Raw genomic sequence first — 21,438 nt, 5'->3', positions numbered from 1 at the left:
CAAGAGTAAGGTCTAGCATAAACCTGTCAACCCAGTGTTGCATTGGAGAAACAATGCAGTAATGCAGAGTCAATTTAATGGGCTAAAACAGGTTTACCTTAAATGCACAAGCCAGACCCAAAAACAGTATTGTTATGACTCCTTGGGCTAGTGCACAATCAATTCCAGCCCCACTTAACCTGGAGTTGCAACACAATTGAAATTAACAATTAATTCTTAGAAAATACCTGTAGTCTCTGGTCTTGGCTTCCCCAAAACCTACAGTCACCAGGTTTGTAAATGTAAAACTAATTAGATTGTATTAACCATAATTAAATATACAGCAGATACAACTGGTTAACAATTATCTAATTCCTAACCGCTCCCTTTCACAAGCCCCTACTCTCTGGGTATACACACACACTATACAGACAGACATTCAAATACAGAGGGGAAAGATGGAGTGGAAAAATAATGATGAAAGTAAAAGGAAAAGATTCTTTGTTTCAAATGGTTGTCTACTTCAGTTTAAGGGGCGAGGTTCTCCGACCCCCCCGCCGGGACGGAGAATCGCCGGGGGCTGGCGTGAATCCCGCCCCCCGCCGGTTGCCGAATTCTCCGGCACCAGATATTCGGTCGGGGCGGGAATCGCGCCACGCCGTTTGGCGGCCCCCCCCCCCCCGCCCCCCGATTCTCCGGCCCAGAAGAGCCGAAGTCCCGCCGCTAAAATGCCTGTCCCGTCGGCGTAGATAAAATCACCTACCTTACTGGCGGGACAAGGCGGAGCGGGCGAGCTCCGGGGTCCTGGGGGGGGGCGCGGGGCGATCTGGCCCCGGGGGGTGCCCCCACGGTGGCCTGGCCCGCAATCGGGGCCCACCGATCTGCAGGCGGGCCTGAGCCGTGGAGGCACTCTTTCCCTTCCGCCTTCGCCACGGTCTCCACCATGGCGGAGGCGGAAGAGACTCCTTCCACTGCGCATGCGCGGGAATGCCGTCAGCGGCCGCTAACGCTCCCACACATGCGCCGCCCGGAGATGTAATTTTCGCGCCAGCTGGCGGGGCACCAAAGGCCTATTCCGCCAGCTGGCGGGGTGGAAATTAGTCCGGCGCGGGCCTAGCCCCTTAAGGTTGGGGCTCGGCCCCCCAAGATGCGGAGCATTCCACACCTTTGGGGCGGCGCGATGCCCAACTGATTTGCGCCATTTTGGGCACCAGTCGGCGGACATCCCGCCGATACCGGAGAATTTCGCCCCAGATTTCAGTTTGAGGTCTATAATGTTTTTCACTGTAGATTCATTCAGGTTCTCTGCAGTTCAAAAACCAGCAGATCGGCAGTATATGCAGTATTTCTACAGATAGAGTGCGAGAACGAGAGAGCCAGCCTGACAGACTGAACTGCTGCTTTCAGCGTCCAGGAACTGACTGACTTCTTGCGTCCTCTGAAACATCCCATTCGGGTTAAGACCCAATTATCGCCTGTCACCGGGCAGAATACAGCCTTTGGCCAATTCACTGCCCACCAGTTAGCCAATTGAACCAAATCCCTCCGATTTCTCACGATGCCAAAAGGTCTGACTTATGCTGTTCAAGATCTGGCACAGTATACTATTTTGAAACTTTTTTGAGTTCATCACTTCAAGGTACATGTCCATTAATAATGTTATTATTGCCACAAGTAGGCTTACATTAACACTGCAATGAAAGGGCAGCACGGTGGCACAGTGGGTTAGCCCTGCAGCCTCACGCCGCCGAGATCCCAGGTTCGATCCTGGCTCTGGGTCACTGTTCGTATGGAGTTTGCACATTCTCCCCATGTTTGCGTGGTTTTCGCTCCCACAACCCAAAAGATGTGCAGGCTAGGTGGCTTGGCCACACTAAATTGCCCCTTAATTGGAAATAAATTAATTGGGTACACTAAATTTATTTTTAAAAATACTGCAATGAAGTTACTGTGAAAATCCCCTAGTTGCCACATTCCGACGCCTGTACGGGTACACAGAGGGAGAATTCAGAATGTGCAATTCACCTAACAAGCACATCTTTTTGGACTTGTGGGAGGAAACCAGAGCACCCGGAAGAAACCCACGCAGATGCAGGGAGAACGTGCAGACTCTACACAGACAGTGACCCAAGTGTCAATCAAACCCAGGACCATGGCGCTGTGACAGTGCTAACCACTGTGCTACCACCCTGGGGTCAAAAATTATAACTGCAAAGTAAAATTAATGGGAAATAAGGCAATCAACAGGAAGGGCCCTTAGTGGATGGATAAAGAAGGGGCTCACAGAGACATTGTTGCCGAAATTGGGTAAGAGTGATCTGATCAGTCACACTGAAGTCCCACAGAAAGAGGATGGCAGCAAATCGACCAACGGGGATAAATTCTGGCAAGCAGGGACACTAAGCATTGTGTGTGTATAAATATGTATATATACTATTACTTAGTTGTGCAATAAAGGTGTACTACATATAGTGGAAACAGAATCCAAGTTATTTATTGTCACTGTTATCCAAAGCAAAGGTCCGAACACTTGGATCTAGTAAAGGTCCGACAGCACATCCATTATCTTATGTAGGTGGAAGGATGCCGACAGCGATAAAAGTAAAGTCTGACATGCAACCCTGTAAATTCTTAAGATAGGTCATTTCCTTTACCTCATTATCAGTGCCAACGTCTAGCATCACTGGTAAACATAGTCGAGGATTTATCCCAACGCATGCTGTGTAGAGTGCTAGCTTACCCACTGGAATGCCCATTCCATAACAGCCAAGGTCACCAAGACCTAGGATACGTTCGCCATCTGTGATGACAATAGCCTGGTGGGGGGGGGGGAAGAAAGAGTGGGTTAGAGACAGCTGAAGTAAGATTTATATGACAAGATAGCACCAAAATGCTAAATCAAGAAAAGTAAAGGTATAAATTACATAAATACCGAAATCCCAATCTCAGCCAAATGGTTATATCGTTGCTGCTCCTCTTAAATTGGATCTCAAAAACTTTGCCAGAGACCAGACATTTGACAACTTGTTCATCCATTCAGGCGATCATGCTTTTACTTTTGTTCTACAGAAGGTTGATTATGAGGTTGGAAAAGTAAACAAGCACAGAGATTCTGCAGTGGTGTTTGCCATAACTCTGGCATCAGAATCCATTGGAATTGGATTAAAACTATCATTTTTTTGTAAAACATTCTATTAAGGTATTTATAATTTTATAATAATAACAGTAAACAGTACAAATATAAACATAGTGCATAAACCATCTCCATCCCGAACAAATTCCACCTACCCTGAACAGAAAATAGCCTAACTCCCCCCCCCCCCCACCCCCCCCGCTTTTTCTTATGGCCTCTGCTGATATTTAGTTTTCTCCGAAGAAGTCAACAAACGGCTGCCACCTCCGGACGAATCCTAGCATTGACCCTCTTAAGGCAAACTTAATTTTCGCAAGTCTGAGAAATCCAGCCAGGTCACTAATCCACATCTCTGATTTTGGGGGCTTCGGGTCCGTCTACGCTAACAATATCCGTCTCTGGGCTACCACAGACGCAAAGGCCAAGACCCAAGACGTCAGCCTCTCTCGCACCCTGGACTTCCGGATCTTCCGACACTCCAAAAATCGCCACCTCTGGACTCGGTACCACCCTTGTTTTTAGCATCGTGGACATGACCTCTGCAAATCCCTGCCAGAATCCCCTAAGCTTCGGACATGCCCAGAACATATGATCATGGTTTGCTGGCCCTCCCGCACACCTCACACACCTGTCCCAAAAAATTGTCCCACATCTCGCACACCTGTCCCAAAAAACCTGGCCCAGGCCACCGTCATGAGTGCCCGGTGAACGACCTTAACTTGTATCAGGATGAGCCTTGCACATGATAAGGACGTGTTGAATCTTTTGCTGAGAATTCCAGTGGTGACTTGTGGGTTGGCAGCATGGTAGCACAGTGGTTAGCACGGTTACTTTAAGCGCCAGGGCCCAGGTTCGATTCCCGGCTTGGGTCACTGTCTGTGTGGAGTCTGCAATTTCTCCCCGTGTCTGCGTGGGTGTCCTCCATATGCTCCGGCTTCCTCCCACAAATCCCAAAAGACATGCTTGTTAGGTGAATTGAACATTCTGAATTCTCACTCTGTGTACCCGAACAGACACCAGAATATGGCGACTAGGGGATTTTCACAATAACTTCATTGCAGTGTTTTTTAAAAATTTAGAATACCCAATTAATTTTTTCCAATTAAGGGGCAATTTAGCGTGGCCAATTAATCTACCCTGTACGTCTTTCGGTTGTGGGGGCGAAACCCACGCAAACACGGGAGAATGTGCAAACTCCACGCGGACAGTGACCCAGAGCTGGGATCGAACCTGGGACCTCAGCGTCGTGAGCAGAAATGTTAACCACTGCGCCACAGTGCTGCCTTTCATGGCAGCGTATTTGTGATAAATAAACCTATTTGTGACACTGATAAAGATTATCAAGATTATGATAACTCAGAATCTCAGAGTCAAGCCTGGGAGAGGGGTAGGAATTCAATTAGCAATTCAGCTTGCAAAAACATTTCCCCTTGCAAAGTATTAATTATTGACTTGAGTGAAAAATAACTTGTAATTTTTATTGCAAATTGAGTTGTGGAACCCCGAGGTTAATTTCCTTTGATGCACATCGTTACAGTCAGCACAAAAATATACAACTAAAAATCCATATGAGTTTTGAATTTTTGTCCATTACACATAGTTTAATCGATTAAAACACCCTGCTTCTGATTCAATTTTAATTTAGGAATAAGCAATTACAGTCATTCATGACAGTGGATTTCTGTGCACATTAAACTACAAAGTTATCAGATTGCAATGCCAATTGAATTGCTTCAGCATTCCCATTGTTGCCCATCTTTCCTGCCAGCTCATGCAGAGGTATAGTTCCATGGGATTCAGCAGCCCTCTTGTATCTCATATTGGGACAATAAAGGTAGTTTTAAAGGATTTATATTTGTATTGTTAAATATTAGAAATAAGGTATGGTTTTAAGTGGACTTAATGTTTCTGTGCATGGAAGAGTAAAACCTACAGTTAGAAACATGTTTGTCGGACTTCCGGGTGCGGCGATGACCAGCTAAGTCGCACGTTTCGGCAGCTCCCGGTGGAACGGACTTTAGGGCTCTTGATAGGAGCCCCAACGGCAATTTTAACGGCTAAAAACACCGTGCGGTAAACCAGAAGGGTGTTCCCCCTGGACACGGATGGAAAAAGGAGAGGAAAGTGGCCGGATTACAGCGGATCCTTTGGAACAACGGCAAGGAAGGCAAGCAGAAACCAAGATGGCGTCGGAAGGTGGCAGTCTCATATGGGGCCCTGAACAACAAGAGTTCTTGAAACGCTGCGTGGCGGAGATAAAAAAGGAAATGAAGAAAGAGTTGTTGGCCCCGATATTACAGGCGATTGAAGGGCTGAGAGAGGAACAAAAGACCCAGGAGCAGGAGCTTCGGGTCGTGAAGGCGAAAGCAGCAGAGAATGAGAACGATATACAGGGCCTGGTGGTGAAGTCGGAGATACAGGAGGCACACCAGAAACGATCTGTGGAGAGGTTGGAGGCACTGGAAAATAACGCAAGGAGGAACAACTTGAGGATTCTTGGCCTTCCTGAAGGTGTGGAGGGGGCGGACGTCGGGGCATATGTGAGCACGATGCTGCACTCGTTAATGGGAGCGGAGGCCCCGACGGGTCCGTTGGAGGTGGAGGGAGCATACCGAGTTATGGTGCGAGGATCGAGAGCAGGAGAAACTCCCAGAGCCATAGTGGTGAGATTCCTCCGTTTTAAGGATAGAGAAATGGTCCTTAGATGGGCGAAGAAAACTCGGTGTAGTAAATGGGAGAACGCGGTGATCCGCGTTTATCAAGATTGGAGTGCGGAGGTGGCGAGAAGGAGGGCGAGCTTTAATCGGGCCAAAGCGGTACTTCACAAAAAGAAGATAAAATTTGGAATGCTGCAACCGGCAAGACTGTGGGTCACATATCAAGGGAGGCACCACTACTTTGAGACGGCGGATGAAGCGTGGACTTTTATTGTAGAAGAAAAATTGGAATGAGTGGATTATGAAAATGAACGTTTGGACAAAGTGGTGGGGCGAATGGGGGGGGGGGCGAAGAGGGGTTTTATGTTTTAATCCTGCGGTATGGTAACTTTTCTCTCTCCCACAGGTGGTGATGGGGGGAGGTGGGGAGGGAGAGGAGTTGGGGCGTTGGCCATGGGAGGCGGGGCCGAGGGAGAGGCGCGGGCTTGGTTCCCGCGCTATGATAATTATGGCGGGAACAGAGAAGCAGGAAGGAGGGGGCGTCGCACGGTGCGAGCCGTGATCACGGGGGAAAGCCGAGGTCAGCCAGAGTTTGCTGACTTCTGGGAGCAACATGGGGGGAGTAATTACGCTAGCGGGGGGTCTAGCGGGGGGGGGGGGGGGGGGGGGGGGGGGGGGGGGGGGGGGGGGAGAGGGGGTTCCTGCTGCTGGGGAAAGGGGGGATTGGGTACGGGAAAGGATGGGCGGGGGGGCACCGTCTGGGAGAGATAAAGCTGCGTGGGAACTGGGTGAGAAGCTGGAAAAAGATGATGGCTAACCGGCAAGGGGGGGGGGTGGGAAGCCCCCCAACTCGGCTGATCACGTGGAACGTGAGGGGGCTTAACGGGCCGATAAAGAGGGCACGAGTACTCGCACACCTTAAGAAACTTAAAGCAGATGTGGTTATGTTACAGGAAACGCACCTGAAACTGATAGACCAGGTTAGGTTGCGCAAAGGATGGGTGGGGCAGGTGTTCCATTCGGGGCTGGATGCGAAAAACAGGGGGGTGGCTATATTAGTGGGGAAGCGGGTAATGTTCGAGGCAAAGACTATAGTGGCGGATAACGGGGGCAGATACGTGATGGTGAGTGGCAAATTACAGGGAGAGATGGTGGTTTTGGTCAACGTGTATGCCCCGAACTGGGACGATGCCAACTTTATGAGGCGAATGCTAGGACGCATCCCGGACCTAGAGACGGGAAAGCTGATAATGGGGGGAGATTTTAACACGGTGTTGGAACCAAGGCTGGATAGGTCGAAGTCCAGGACTGGTAGGAGGCCGGCAGCAGCCAAGGTGCTTAAGGATTTTATGGAGCAGATGGGAGGGGTGGACCCGTGGAGATTCAGTAGACCTAGGAGTAAGGAGTTCTCGTTTTTCTCCTATGTCCATAAAGTCTATTCACGCATAGACTTTTTTGTGTTGGGTAGGGCATTGATCCCGAGGGTGAGGGGAACGGAATATACGGCTATAGCCATTTCGGATCATGCCCCACACTGGGTAGACTTGGAGATAGGGGAGGAAACAAGAGGGCGCCCACCCTGGAGAATGGACATGGGACTAATGGCAGATGAGGGGGTGTGCCCAAGGGTGAGGAGATGCATCGAAAAGTACTTGGAACTCAATGACAATGGGGAGGTTCAGGTGGGAGTGGTCTGGGAGGCGTTGAAGGCGGTGGTGAGGGGGGAGCTGATATCAATAAGGACACATAAAGGGAAGCAGGAGAGTAAGGAACGGGAGCGGTTGCTGCAAGAACTTTTAAGGGTGGACAGACAATATGCGGAAGCACCGGAGGAGGGACTGTACAGGGAAAGGCAAAGGCTGCATGTGGAATTTGACTTGCTGACTACAGGCACTGCAGAGGCACAATGGAGGAAGGCGCAGGGTGTACAGTATGAATATGGAGAGAAGGCGAGCAGATTGCTGGCACACCAATTGAGGAAAAGGGGAGCAGCGAGGGAAATAGGGGGGGTGAGGGACGAGGAAGGAGAGACGGAGCGGGGAGCGGAGAGAGTGAATGAAGTGTTCAAGACATTTTATAAAAAATTGTATGAAGCTCAACCCCCGGATGGGAGGGAGAGAATGATGGATTTTTTGGATCGGCTGGAAATTCCCAAGGTGGAAGAGCAGGAAAGGGCGGGACTGGGAGCACAGATCACGGTAGAAGAAGTGGTGAAAGGAATTAGGAACATGCAGACGGGAAAGGCCCCGGGACCGGACGGATTCCCAGTTGAATTTTACAGAAAATATTTGGACTTGCTCGCCCCGCTACTGACGAGGACCTTTAATGAGGCAAAGGCAAGGGGACAACTGCCCCCGACTATGTCAGAAGCAACGATATCGCTTCTCTTAAAGAAGGAAAAGGATCCGCTACAATGCGGGTCCTACAGACCAATTTCCCTCCTAAATGTGGATGCCAAGGTCCTGGCCAAGGTAATGGCAATGAGAATAGAGGAATGTGTCCCGGGGGTGGTTCATGAGGACCAAACGGGGTTTGTGAAGGGGAGACAGCTGAACACGAATATACGGAGGCTGTTAGGGGTAATGATGATGGCCCCACCAGAGGGTGAAACGGAGATAGTAGTGGCGATGGATGCCGAGAAAGCATTTGATAGAGTGGAATGGGATTATCTGTGGGAGGTGTTGAGGAGATTCGGGTTTGGAGAGGGGTATGTTAGATGGGTGCAGCTGTTGTATAGGGCCCCAGTGGCGAGTGTGGTCACGAATGGACGGGGATCGGCATATTTTCGGCTCCATAGAGGGACAAGGCAGGGATGTCCTCTGTCCCCATTACTGTTTGCACTGGCGATTGAGCCCCTGGCGATAGCGCTGAGAGGTTCCAGGAGATGGAGGGGAATACTTAGGGGAGGAGAAGAACACCGGGTATCTTTATATGCGGATGATCTGCTACTATATGTGGCGGATCCAGCGGAGGGGATGCCAGAAATAATGCGGATACTTGGGGAGTTTGGGGATTTTTCAGGGTATAAATTGAACATGGGGAAGAGTGAGCTGTTTGTGGTGCATCCAGGGGAGCAGAGTAGAGAAATAGAAGACCTACCGTTGAGGAAGGTAACAAGAGACTTTCGTTACCTGGGGATCCAGATAGCTAAGAATTGGGGCACATTGCACAGGCTAAATTTGACGCGGTTGGTGGAACAGATGGAGGAAGATTTCAAGAGATGGGATATGGTAGCATTGTCAATGGCAGGGAGGGTGCAGGCGGTTAAGATGGTGGTCCTCCCGAGATTCCTCTTTGTGTTTCAGTGCCTCCCGGTGGTGATCACGAAGGCTTTTTTCAAAAGGATAGAAAAGAGTATCATGGGTTTTGTTTGGGCCGGGAAGACTCCGAGAGTGAGGAAGGGATTCTTACAGCGTAGTAGGGATAGGGGGGGGCTGGCACTACCGAGCCTAAGTGAGTATTATTGGGCCGCTAATATTTCAATGGTGAGTAAGTGGATGGGAGAGGAGGAAGGAGCGGCGTGGAAGAGATTAGAGAGGGCGTCCTGTAGGGGGACCAGCCTGCAGGCTATGGTGACAGCCCCATTGCCATTCTCACCAAGGAACTATACCACGAGTCCGGTGGTGGTAGCTACACTGAAGATTTGGGGACAGTGGAGACGACATAGGGGAAAGACCGGAGCATTGGGGGGGTCCCCGATAAGAAACAACCATAGGTTTGCCCCGGGGGGAATGGATGGGGGATATAGAATGTGGCAAAGAGCAGGAATAACGCAATTGAAAGATCTATTTGTGGATGGGAAGTTTGCGAGTCTGGGAGCGCTGACTGAGAAATATGGGTTGCCCCAAGGGAATGCATTTAGGTACATGCAATTGAGGGCTTTTGCGAGGCAACAGGTGAGGGAATTCCCGCAGCTCCCGACACAAGAGGTGCAGGACAGAGTCATCTCAAAGAAATGGGTGGGGGATGGTAAGGTGTCGGATATATATAGGGAAATGAGGGACGAAGGGGAGACTATGGTGGACGAACTAAAAGGGAAATGGGAAGAAGAGCTAGGGGAGGAGATTGAGGAGGGGCTGTGGGCAGATGCCCTAAACAGGGTAAACTCGTCGTCCTCGTGCGCCAGGCTAAGCCTGATTCAGTTTAAGGTATTACACAGGGCACGTATGACTGGAACACGGCTCAATAAATTTTTTGGGGTGGAGGATAGGTGTGCGAGGTGCTCGAGAAGCCCAGCGAATCATACCCATATGTTCTGGTCATGCCCGGCATTACAGGGGTTTTGGATGGGGGTGACAAAGGTGCTTTCGAAAGTAGTAGGAGTCCGGGTCGAACCAAGCTGGGGGTTGGCTATATTTGGGGTTGCACAAGAGCCGGGAGTGCAGGAGGCGAGAGAGGCCGAAGTTTTGGCCTTTGCGTCCCTAGTAGCCCGGCGCAGGATATTGCTAATGTGGAAAGAAGCCAAGCCCCCGGGGGCGGAGACCTGGATAAATGATATGGCGGGGTTCATAAAGTTAGAGCGGATTAAGTTCGTCCTAAGGGGGTCGGCTCAAGGGTTCACCAGGCGGTGGCAACCGTTCGTCGAATATCTTGCGGAAAGATAGATGGGGCAAAAAAGAAGGCAGCAGCAGCAGCCCAGGACTTGGGGGGGGGGGGGGGGATGGGGGGGTGGGGGTGGGTGGGGGGGGGTATAGCCTGTGACAAGGCAGTTGCCAATTAGGGCTAGTTTTCATTTTTGTTATTTAATATTTATTTATTTGTTGTTTTTTGTTTATATAAAAAAGGTCATTATTATCTGTATTGTTATAATGTTGTGTAAAGGATGCACAATGTACTGTGTTGGTTGACCAAAAATTTTCAATAAAATATTTATTAAAAAAAAAGAAACATGTTTGTCCAGCAATAATCTGTGTGTGGGGGTTGGTTTCAATTCCAACTGTGATTCTATTGTATTTGGGGAGAGCGATTGAGTGAAGAATAAATAAAAGGCATTAGCATGTGAGTGTTACTTAGCAAATGGGGCATTGTAAGGTAGAGGAGTTTTCACGTTTTAGTTCTCGCCTTACTGGAAGAAAAGCCATACTATGGAATAATGGTTAAGAAAACAGATGCTGGAAAGCTAAAGTCCAGCTAGTTAAGTAAACAAGAGAAATGAAGAGAGGTTTCCAAGAAGTCTGGAGTTAACAGAACAGGGGAAATGGGAAACCAGAACAGATTACTACTCAGAAAAGTCAGAGATGAAAAGATATTGAATTCTGAGGGGCCAAAAAGATACCTGCAGCAGTGTTAAAGTTTGTGAGAAATTGCTATAGTTTAGAGAACATTATTTGAAATAATTGTGGAAATCAGTGACTGGACCTCAGAGTTATGTAAAAGCCTTTAAGACACAGGGAACCTGAAGTGAGAGGTGTGAAGCCCAAAAGCATAATTTTAAAGAACATTTTGAAAGTGTGACTTTTGTAGGCGGAAATTACTCGCATGAAAGCCTGAGATCAGTGAGACAAGGTGGTACACAGTGTAAGAATCATCTGGGGGTATTTTAGGAGAAATTCACAGATATTGGGCGCAGTCTACTGGTCACGTCCCACCGAAATTGAGGCATGACGTGGCCAGTAGATGCTGGGGGAGGCCTCACCCAGGAGTCCCAATGGCCGTTACACTTCGCGAGATCTAACCAGTTTAGGAACACTCAGCCTTGCTGCTGCCAAATCTAATGGCCACCCGGCATCTACCGACCTCGACGAGGAGACCACAGCTGGGCGTCGTTCAGTACTGGTCCCCACAAACGGCGACCTGGCAGAACGGCACTTGGTCAACCTCCAGGCAGGATGGTCCCCTGGCACTGCTGGTGCCATCTGGGCACCTTGACACAGCCCGCCTGGCACCCTGGCAATGCCACCCTATTTATTTTAGTTAGTTCGCGTCCATTCACTTGGGATCAGAGGACTGCGTCTTACCACAGCCATCTTGTGTGCTTGAAAAGGTTGAACCTTTTGTGTTCATGGAACTATTGTAGCTGAAGATGTACTTTGTAATGCATGTTAATCTTAAAATCTGTGTGTGTTTGTTAAACTAAAGGGGAGTAAAGGAGTGTTTTATAATAGGCAACCTTTTCATGTTTAACAAATGTTTTTTTCTTGCTGTTAAAACTAATTAGTGGTCCTGTTACTCTGTTCCTCCACATTTTATAACAAAAAGTAAATATTACGGTTGTTTGAGCCAGAGTTCTATTCCAGGGTCTTTCTGTTCACTGTTCAGTTATGACACCAACTGGAATCGTAACACTCATCTGAATAACTTCCTAGGCTCATACTTCAAAGGTAATAAGCCTTAGCAGGCTATAGAAAAACTGCTCCACCGTGAACTTAATCCTGACCTTCACTAACTATTACTGGAATGAGATCAGGACTAGGAATCCTGGCTGATTTTTAATTTACCTAGCCCAGAAGATACCGAAGTTCGGTTATCCACCACAATTCTGTTATTGATCGGTTAGGCTCAGGCAAGAAATCAAACATACTATTAATTCAATATTTTGAGGAAACAGATCTGCCCTTATCCTACTCCTCCTCAATTTTGTAATTTCTCATCAACAAAACTGTGCCAAAAACACGTATGGCGCAGTATTTTGCAATGCCAGTGCTTGGCAGCACAGAAGACCTAGTATCTCCGCACCAGGGTCAATGAGCAGTCAAGCCACCCTGCTTGTGCGAATTTGCACCAAGTGGATTAGTAGATGTGATTTGTGAGCAGATTTCCTTGCCTAATCTTTCAGGCCTTGTGTTAAGCATTCTCTGGGCAAACTAGCAAGGGACAAATAAGCCAAGTGCTCAACATGTTTAAAATTTAATGTTTCAAAAATAATGCATTTTGAGATGTTAAAATAGACACAGGGTTTCAGTGGGCACACAACAATTCAAACATACCTGAACATCATTCTCAGGCCAGGATTTCAGTAGTGTAGCAATGTGGCCTCGGTCATGGATAGTAATAAAAAGACCCCTGAGAAATAACAATGATTTTGTTACATGGCTTTCATTAAAATTGTATCACAATTTAAATAGCAAACCTCCTAAATAGAGCAAAGTCAATCCCAAGAGATGAAGACTTCACCACTTTGAATTAGTATGCCATGTACAGAAAATGTTGCCACGTTGAAATTCAAGTTATTATTTTTGATCATTGAAGTGTTGTAGGTCCAAAAATAACAGTACTATAAACTAACTTGGTCCTTTACAACATCATATTTTACAGTGTCTGTGAAGTACCATCAGACAATATTCTACACTAATTTTGTAAAACGTGTTCTACGCTATTATTGTAAGACGTGTTAAGACATGTTAAAATCCAAGCGATACAATTTGTGAAAGTAATTTATTTTTCTAATCAACAAGGAGATACAAATGTAGCAGGAACAATAAAATGTGAACAGAGATCAAAAAACGGAGGAGGATTCTGGGAGAAGTCGGCTCGCACACCATAATTGAGAAAGGGATCGCAGAATTCCTAACGCAGGAGTTCTTGAAGTACAGGGACACAATTAAGCTGGAAATGATGTAGACAGTGAAAGCAGCGATCGCAGATGTCCTGACTCCCTTCAAGGAGGCGCTGGAAAAACAGAGCAGTGTTTGGAGATGCAGGGACTCAAAAAGGCGACGCCCAACCAAGGTGAACGAAACGCCTCATTAGAAGCGGAGGTAGCAAGGTTGGTGGCAACCCAGGGAACACTCCAGGGAAAAGTGGAGGAATGGGAGAACTGATCGCGCCACCAGAACCTCCACATTGTGGGCCTGCCAGAGGGCATTGAAGGCAGAAAACCCACGGAGTGTGTGGCTCAGATCAACGAGAAACTTCCCAAAGTCCCTTGAAATAGGCAGGGCCCACAAGTCACTCCAGCCGAGGCCAAAAACAGAGGAGCAGCCATGTGCCATCATTGTCAAGTTCACAGGTTCCAAGACAGAGGGCGGATCCTGAACTGAGTAAGACACACAAAGTCCTGTAACTGGGAAGGGCATTCGATCCACGTGTACCAGGACATGGGACAGACCTGGCCAAACACTGAGCTGAATTTAACATAGCCAAGGCAGCCTTGTACAAGGCACAGTTTGGAATGCTGTACCCGGTCAGGCTGTGGGTAATTTTCCAGGGCAAGGAACATTTTACCTCACCAGCCAAAGAAGATGAGTCTGTGTGTAGGCATGGACTAATGAACAATTGCGTGGGATAAAGTTGCCTCGCTTTCAAACCAATATAAGTCCCAGGAAGGAGGGTGAGAGGGCAAAAAGGTGCAGAATCAAGAGGGGGGGAAGCAACTAGCATGGGAAGGCAAAGCTCAAACATTTGACAAAGGGTCACCTGGACTCGAAACGTTAGCTTTTTTCTCTCCCAACAGATGCTGCCAGACCTGCTGAGATTTTCCAGCATTTTCTCTTTTGGTTAAGGAATTAAGGGTTATGGCGAGCGGGCGGGTAAATGGAGCTGAGTCCACAAAAAGATCAGCTATGATCTTATTGAATTGCGGAACAGGCTCGAGGGACACAATGGCCTACTCCTGCTCCTAGTTCTTATGTTCTCATGTATTGACTGTGAAAGGACTAGGGGAGGGGAACTGTGCAGACATGGACAGATGACTTGGAGGTACGTGATGTGCCATCAATTATAACAAAGATGAGTTGTGCAACGAAACTGTGGCTTTAATAAGCTATACGAGAACCTGCTGGCAACTGATCCCGAACTGGGGCAGGGCCAGAGGTCGGCCCCCTTTATACAGAGCCGGAGGGGAGGAGCCACGGGCGGAGCCAACAGAGACAAAAAACAATATATACAATACAGTAACAGTGGTTTACCACAATATATATAATACAGTAACAGTGGTTTACCACAGTACGCTCAACCCTGGATGAGACAAGGAGGAAATGGGAGGAAGAACTAGGCAGGGAGATAGTGGGAGGACTCTGGATTGAAGCACAGGGAAAACTTCACCTCCACATGCGCAGGGCTGAGCCTAACGCAGCTAAAGGTGATGCACGGGGCGCACCTAACCAAGACAAGATGAGCAGGTTCTTCCCGGAGGTGGAGGACAAGTTTGGAACGGTGCCAGGGGGCCCAGCAAACCACACCTACGTGTTCTGGTCTTGCCTCAGACTTGTGAGGTACTGGATGCCCTTCTTCGAGGCCACATGCAAGGTTGTGGGGGTGAGGATGAAGCCGTGCCCGCTGATGGCAGTATTCAGGATATCAGATTGCAGAGAGGCAACCAGGGCAGGGAAGGCTTCATAGAGGTGCTCCCCGTCCTCTCTCCCTACCCGCTTCTCTCCCCCTAACCCTCCTCTCTCACACACCCCACTTTCCTCTTTCCTCTCCCTCCATAACTGCGTGGAGGCTCCCTTCCAGGGGAGCACAGCCAGCTACTGGCCCCCACATGACGGAGTGGATGTACTCCGGGCCATGGCCTGGCCCAGCCAGGGCTCACAGCAGTTTTTCTTTTTGTGTAAGGCACTTCTTTCTGTATCTATCCAGATCACCGTGTGACCTTAATAAAAATAAATCAAAAAGCCGACAGGGTGACATGGACCAGGTTGTCTCCGTGCCAGATACAACCAGGACAAAGGCAGCCTACTTGACTGGCACTCTAACCTTCAACAGCCACTCCCTCCAACACTAACACACAGTGGCAACAGCATGTACCATCTAGAAGATGCACTGCAGCAACTCACCAAGGCTCTTTCAACAGAACCTTACTAACCCACAACCTCCATCAGAACCTAGAAGGACAAGGACAATGGAAACATGGGAATACCACATTTGCAAGTTCCCCTCCAAGCCACGCACCATCCTGACTCGGAACTATATTACCACTCCTTCACTGCCGCAAAGTCAAAATCCTGAAATTCCCTTCCTAACAACACTGTGGGTGTTGACACATGGACTGCAGCAGTTCAAGAATGCAGCTCACCACCACTTTCTCAAGAGAAATTACAGATGAACAATAAATGCTGGTCTAGCCAGCAAGGCCTGCATCCCAGGAACTAATAAATATTTGAAAAAAAACATAAATCAACAAGATTAAGAAGTCACTTCTTAATCCAATATTAACCAACCTGTGGTGCTTGTTTAAAAGGAACACGAGTGTTGATTACATTGGCATGTGAAAACAAGCCAATACAATAGACAGTGCAGTTAGCTCCTTCAGGGCCAATACAGCATTCATATCCACTGGTACATTCATTTCTACAGAGGTAGACTAACCATGGCAGCATGAATAATCTGTTGTTTGCTTTTGAATATTCAGCTATAAAATAAATTATGAAGCATTTTACAAAGTATAATTGCAACAAAGCTGGCTTAAACACAATTACAATGACCCTGAAATTTCACAGGGGGTCTACCTGTCTCCTACTGAATTACTGCCAAATTTAAAAATCAATGTCCAGCCTCACTAATTACAAATACAAGTTCAATTCAAATTATCTAAAATTTTCCATGTCACCTTTGGAATGCTTGGACCACTGAGCTCAATTTAGTTCTATTGTGTGGAGAGAAACTACTTCTAATTTCCAAACAGGCATCTCAATACCTTTTTCCATTCCAGTGAACCAGCATCAATGTTAGCCATAGCTTAGTTATTTTTCAGGATCTATCCGTAGTTACTACACCCACATCAATGCCTTCCCTTCTTCAAGGGTAAATGCTCAATAATTATTCACAAACATTATTGTTGTCAAACCAAAACAGTGCATTACAAAATGGCAAAACATTGATTCACACTCGCATCCCTTGGGAGTTTTTTTTTTTATAAATCGGCATTCATGGATAGTTATGTGTCAGTATTAGCACGGATCATGGCTTTGATGAGACATCTGAGTGAGTCTGAGAAGCAAAAATGCAAGAAGTTCCATTTTAAAAAAATAAACTTTGGACCAATTTGAACTTTTCTTGGCAATTTTCACTAATTGCCCATTGATGATTGATTGCTTTCTTTCATACATGCATTCTCCCATCATCCACTTGGGATTGGGATATTTCCATCTGTTGAATCACTATTTGATGTTTTAGAAATATTCAATGTTGGACAATCATGTGCAAGTGTGACACAAAAACATGCAGATACATGTGTCACCGAGTTTTTATTTCCCCAAATTCAATCATGGACTGAATTATGTTTCAGTTTGTTCTAAAACAACGTGATTGAAACAACCATTTAAGATAAAACAGTAAAGACTCCACACATTGCAATGTGTGTTGAGGTCAGCCAGGCCAGTTCAAGAAATATCACAGCTTACAGTCTCCTTCAAACTGATCCAATTGCCAATCATCTCAGCCCACACTTACCAGCCAAGAAAAGCACCTTTTTTTCAACAACCCTGAAGCAGTGGGAGGAGGCAGGATCCAGGGGAAATGAGTTAGACAGTGTTATTGACACAAGTCTAACTGGCAAATCACGAATGGGCTGATAGTAAGAACGACAATCCCTGGCTGGTTGCATACAAAAAGAGGAAAAGAAACACACCGACCATTTTAAATAGAGGATCGTGAATCAAAGGTCATTAATTTTTGCCATTAGTACTCTGAAGGAAGGAACGTGGCACAAACTGGGTCAGTGATAGCATATTTCAGGCACATTGTATGTTCAATTTTCATTGAGAGAATTAACATTGAACTAATAAATGGAATTTGCTATGACTATAGGGATGATGTTATTGGACTAGTGGTCCAGAGGTATGGATTAATAATCTGATAAATCAAATTCAAACCTCAGCATACTATTTTTAAAATGTAAACTCCATTAAGGAAAGGAAGCGTTTAGTTAAGAAATTCCACAGCTTGGGCCGAAGTGGACGCATAAGAGGGAATTTAGAGGACTTCCGGTGGCGGACACGGAGTGAGTGGTCGCATATTTTGCAGCTCTCGCTCATGGTGGTCTTTTTGTGGCCTTTACGCTGGTTTGTCGCAGGAATTTTGTAAGAAAAAGGTGCAGAAGTAAGAGCAGAAGAGAGTGACCCCTAATTTATGGAGCTGCGGTCCATAAGTGTCCGGAAAAAAGCGGTTGGTTGAGGCGAGTGAGAAGCAGACAGCGCAGGCGGGGATGGCGGATGTGCAGGGTCTGGCCCCGTCTGCTCAGTGGTCGATGGAGCTTCCTGAATGAGAAGTTCACCCAACTGTGGCATGAAAGTGTGGAGGACCTGGCCCAGGCGGTGGTTCACCGTGTGGAGATGAGACTGGAGGCCCAGGGACAGGTGATCCAGAGGCTGGAAAAAGCAGGCGGGGGAGCAGAGATGGAAGCAGAGACTGGGCCGATGCGTGACCAGCAGAAGCGACTGATGGAGAAGGTGGAGGACCAGGAGAATCATTCACGGAGGCAGAACATTCGGATCGTGGGTTTGCCAGAGGGAATTGAAGGATTGTATGCGGGTACGTACGTCGGGAAGATGCTGGAGAAGCTGCTTGGGGAAGGTGCGTTCAACCGACCTTTGGAGGTGGATCGGGCCCACAGGACACTGATGTGCAAACCCCAGGGGGGCGAGCCGCCGCGGGCAATCGTGGTGGATTTGCATCGGTTCCTGGACAACGCATCATGAGGTAGGCTAGGCAGACAAGGTGATGCACTTGGGAAGACGTTGAGATTCGGGTGTACCAGGACCTGGGGGCAAAGTTGGTGAAGAGGGGGGCAAGCTTTAATAAGGTCAAGTCGGCTCTGTATAAGAAGGTCGTAAAGTTCGGACTACTATACCCGGCCCGCCTACGGGTGACCTATGGGGGCCAGGAGTTGTACTTTGGCTCGGCGGAGGCGGCAGTGAACTTTATGAAGGAGAATGGACTAGCAAGAGAAGGATGATCTTGAACTTTGATTGAGGAGATGTGAACTATATTGTGAAAAACTTTGGATTTATGTTGCTTGGATTTTCTTTTTGTTTTTTCTCCGTTTTTCGGTTCTGTTTGGCCGGTATTCTGTGCTTTGTTAAGGGATGAGGGATGGGCCCGTGTTCGGACCTTGGGAGGGATTGTTTGTTTATTTTTACTTCTTGCCTTTGTTTTGAATGTTTGCATTAAGAGCGGGCATGAGGGCAATCAGTAGGGGGTAGGATGCTAAGCGCCATCAGTATGGGGTAGGATGCTAGGCGGGGGCTGCCAGGCTAGCTGGGCGGGCTAATTCACGGAAGCAAAGTGGGAGGTGAGCTGAAGATCGATGTTGGGGGGGGGGGGGGTGAGGGTGATGGGAGGGGGAGGGGGAGTGGGGGAGGGGGAGTGGGGTGGGGGTGCGATTATACTGCGGACAGGGAGGGGGTTTTCAAAGTGGAGGAGGAGGGTTGATGGCAGTAGTTGCCCGAGGGCAGTCCGGGGGGACATGGGCCAAAGGTTGGCCGAAGGGAGGTTATGGTTGATCGGCGGGGAGGGGGGGGGTGCCCCCCGATTGGGCTGGTCACGTGGAACTTTCGGGGACTGAAGGGCCAGTCAAAAGGGCCTTCATGTTCACGCACTTGAGGTAACTGAAGGCGGACGTGGTCATGTTGCATGAGACACATCTGAAGGTGGAGAACCAGGTTAGGTTAAGGAAGAGATGGGTTGGGCAGGTGTTTTATTTGGGGTTAGACTTTAAAATGAGGGGGGGGGGCGGTGGCGAACATGGTTAATAAGCAGGTGGCATTTGAGATGGGGAATATAGAAGCGGACCCGTGGGGTAGATATGTTATGGTAGTGGGAAGCTGGAGGGAATGGCTGTAAATAAAAATGTCCCGAATTGGGATGACGTTGAGTTTGTTAAACGGGTACTGGGGAAGATCCCAGACCTAGATTCACATCGACTGATTATGGAGGGAGATTTTAATACCGTCCTGGGTCTAAGGTTGGACTGGTCGAGTTCTAGGACTGGGATGGTATAAGCTATGGCAAAGGAGCTTCGGGGGTTCATGGAGCGCATGGGGGAGGTCGCTCAGAGGAGATTTGGGAGGCCGAGGAGTAAGGAGTTTTCATTCTACTCATGTGCAAAAGATGTATTCCCGGATGGATTTCTTTGTGATAGACAAAACGCTGCTGGCTGAGGTGGTAGATGCTGAATATTCAGCAATAGTGGTGTCACACCATGCCCCGCATTGGGTGGACTTGCAAGTCAGCAAGGGAATGGCCCGGCGCCCGCAATGGAGGTTGGATGTGGGGCTGCTAGCGAAGGAGGAGGTATGCGAGCGGGTGAGGGAGGTCATTCGGGGTTATATAGGGATCAATGACACGGGTGAGGTTTCGGCGCGGGTGGTTTGGGAGGCACTGAAGGCAGTTATTAGGGGGAATTCATCTCAATGCCCATAAGGTGAAGGCTGAGTGGGCAGAGTCAGAATGGCTGGTAGGCGAAATTTTACAGGTGGACAGGAGGTACGCGGAGTCTCCGGATGACGGGCTTTTGAAGGAACGTCAAGAGGCTGCAGCTAGAATTTGGGCTCCTGTCCACAGGTAAGGTGGGGGGGACAGCTGAGGAGGGTAAAGGGGGCGGAGTATGAATATGGGAAAAAAAAACAGCAGGATGCTGGCACACCAGCGGAGGAAACAGGAGGCAGCGAGAGAGATTGGGAAATTGAGAGATATAGGGAGGGGAAGGTGGTTTTGGATCCGGCGGGGATAAATGATGTGTTTCGGGAGTTTTATAGTAAATTGTATAAATCGGAACACCCAACCAGGGAGGAGGGTATGAAGCAATTTCTGGGAGGGCTGGAGTTCCCGAGGATAGATGAGGAGGTGCTGGAGGGTTTGCCAGCCCCAATTGGGCTTGGGGAGGTTATGGACGGATTGAGGGCGATGCAATCGGGTAAAGCCTCAGGCTCAGACGGATACCTGGTGGAGTTTTATAAAAAGCTTTCCGGGCTGTTGGGGCGGCTCTTGGTAAAGGCTCTAAACGAGTCAAAGGAGATGGGAGTGCTCCCCCCAACCTTATCGCAGGCATTGATTTCCCTTATTTTGACGCGGGATAAGGATCTGGAGAGCTGTGGCTCGTATCGGCCAGTCTCCCAGTTAAATGTACATGCGAAATTGCTGGCACAGATCTTGGCCACAAGCATAGAGGAGTGTGTCCCGGGGGTAATCGGGATGGACCAGACGGGATTTGTTAAGGGGCGACACCTGACGTCCAACATTAGGCGGCTCCTAAATGTGATAATGATGCCTGCAGAAGGGCGCGAGGTTGAGGGGGTGGTGGCCATGGATGCAGAAAAGGACTTTGATCGGCTGGAGTGGAGGTAGTTGTGGGATGTTCTGAGAAAGTTTGGGTTTGGGCAGGCATTTGTGGAGTTGGTCCGGTTGCTATGTCAGGCACCGGTGCGAATGTAAGGACAAACCGGGTTCAATCAGAGTATTTTAGTCTGTGTAAGGGGACGAGATAGAGGTGCCCACTCTCCCCACTACTATTTTCTCTGGCCATAGAGCCTTTGGCAATGGCGCTGATAGCATCGAACGTTTGACGGGGGATAGTGAGAGGTGGGGTAGAACACATCTTTACGGACGATTTGCTCCTTTATACAACAGACCCATTGGGTGGAATTGCAGGAATTTGGCTGGTTCTCAGGTTACAAACTGAATATGGGCAAGAGTGAAGTTTTTGCGATCCGGGCAAGAGGGCAGGAGAGGAGACTGAGGGAGATGCCATTTAAAGTGGTGAGAGGGAGTTTTAGGTACCTGGGGATTCAA

The 21,438-nt window shown here is 48.3% G+C and overlaps 1 protein-coding gene across 4 annotated transcripts in view; it reads right to left on the bottom strand.

The window, feature by feature from the left end:
* Window positions 1–21,438, bottom strand: part of LOC140410879 (NADP-dependent malic enzyme-like) — a 955,016-nt gene that overhangs the window by 506,186 nt on the left and 427,392 nt on the right. For 3 of the 4 annotated variants that reach the window (XM_072499644.1, XM_072499640.1, XM_072499641.1), the window contains 2 exons: window positions 12,696–12,771; window positions 2,634–2,795 (listed from right to left, as the gene is read on the bottom strand). In XM_072499644.1, coding sequence (XP_072355745.1) covers window positions 2,634–2,795; window positions 12,696–12,771 — 238 coding nt within the window. The remainder of the gene's footprint in view (window positions 1–2,633; window positions 2,796–12,695; window positions 12,772–21,438) is intronic. The other variant, XM_072499642.1, reaches the window with a different exon arrangement.

The sequence above is a fragment of the Scyliorhinus torazame genome, chromosome 4 (assembly GCF_047496885.1).
Source record: "Scyliorhinus torazame isolate Kashiwa2021f chromosome 4, sScyTor2.1, whole genome shotgun sequence".
In the NCBI taxonomy this organism is placed as follows: Eukaryota; Metazoa; Chordata; class Chondrichthyes; order Carcharhiniformes; family Scyliorhinidae; genus Scyliorhinus; species Scyliorhinus torazame.
Note: the sequence above shows the minus strand (reverse complement) of the source record. Positions and strands in the feature narration are given on the sequence as shown.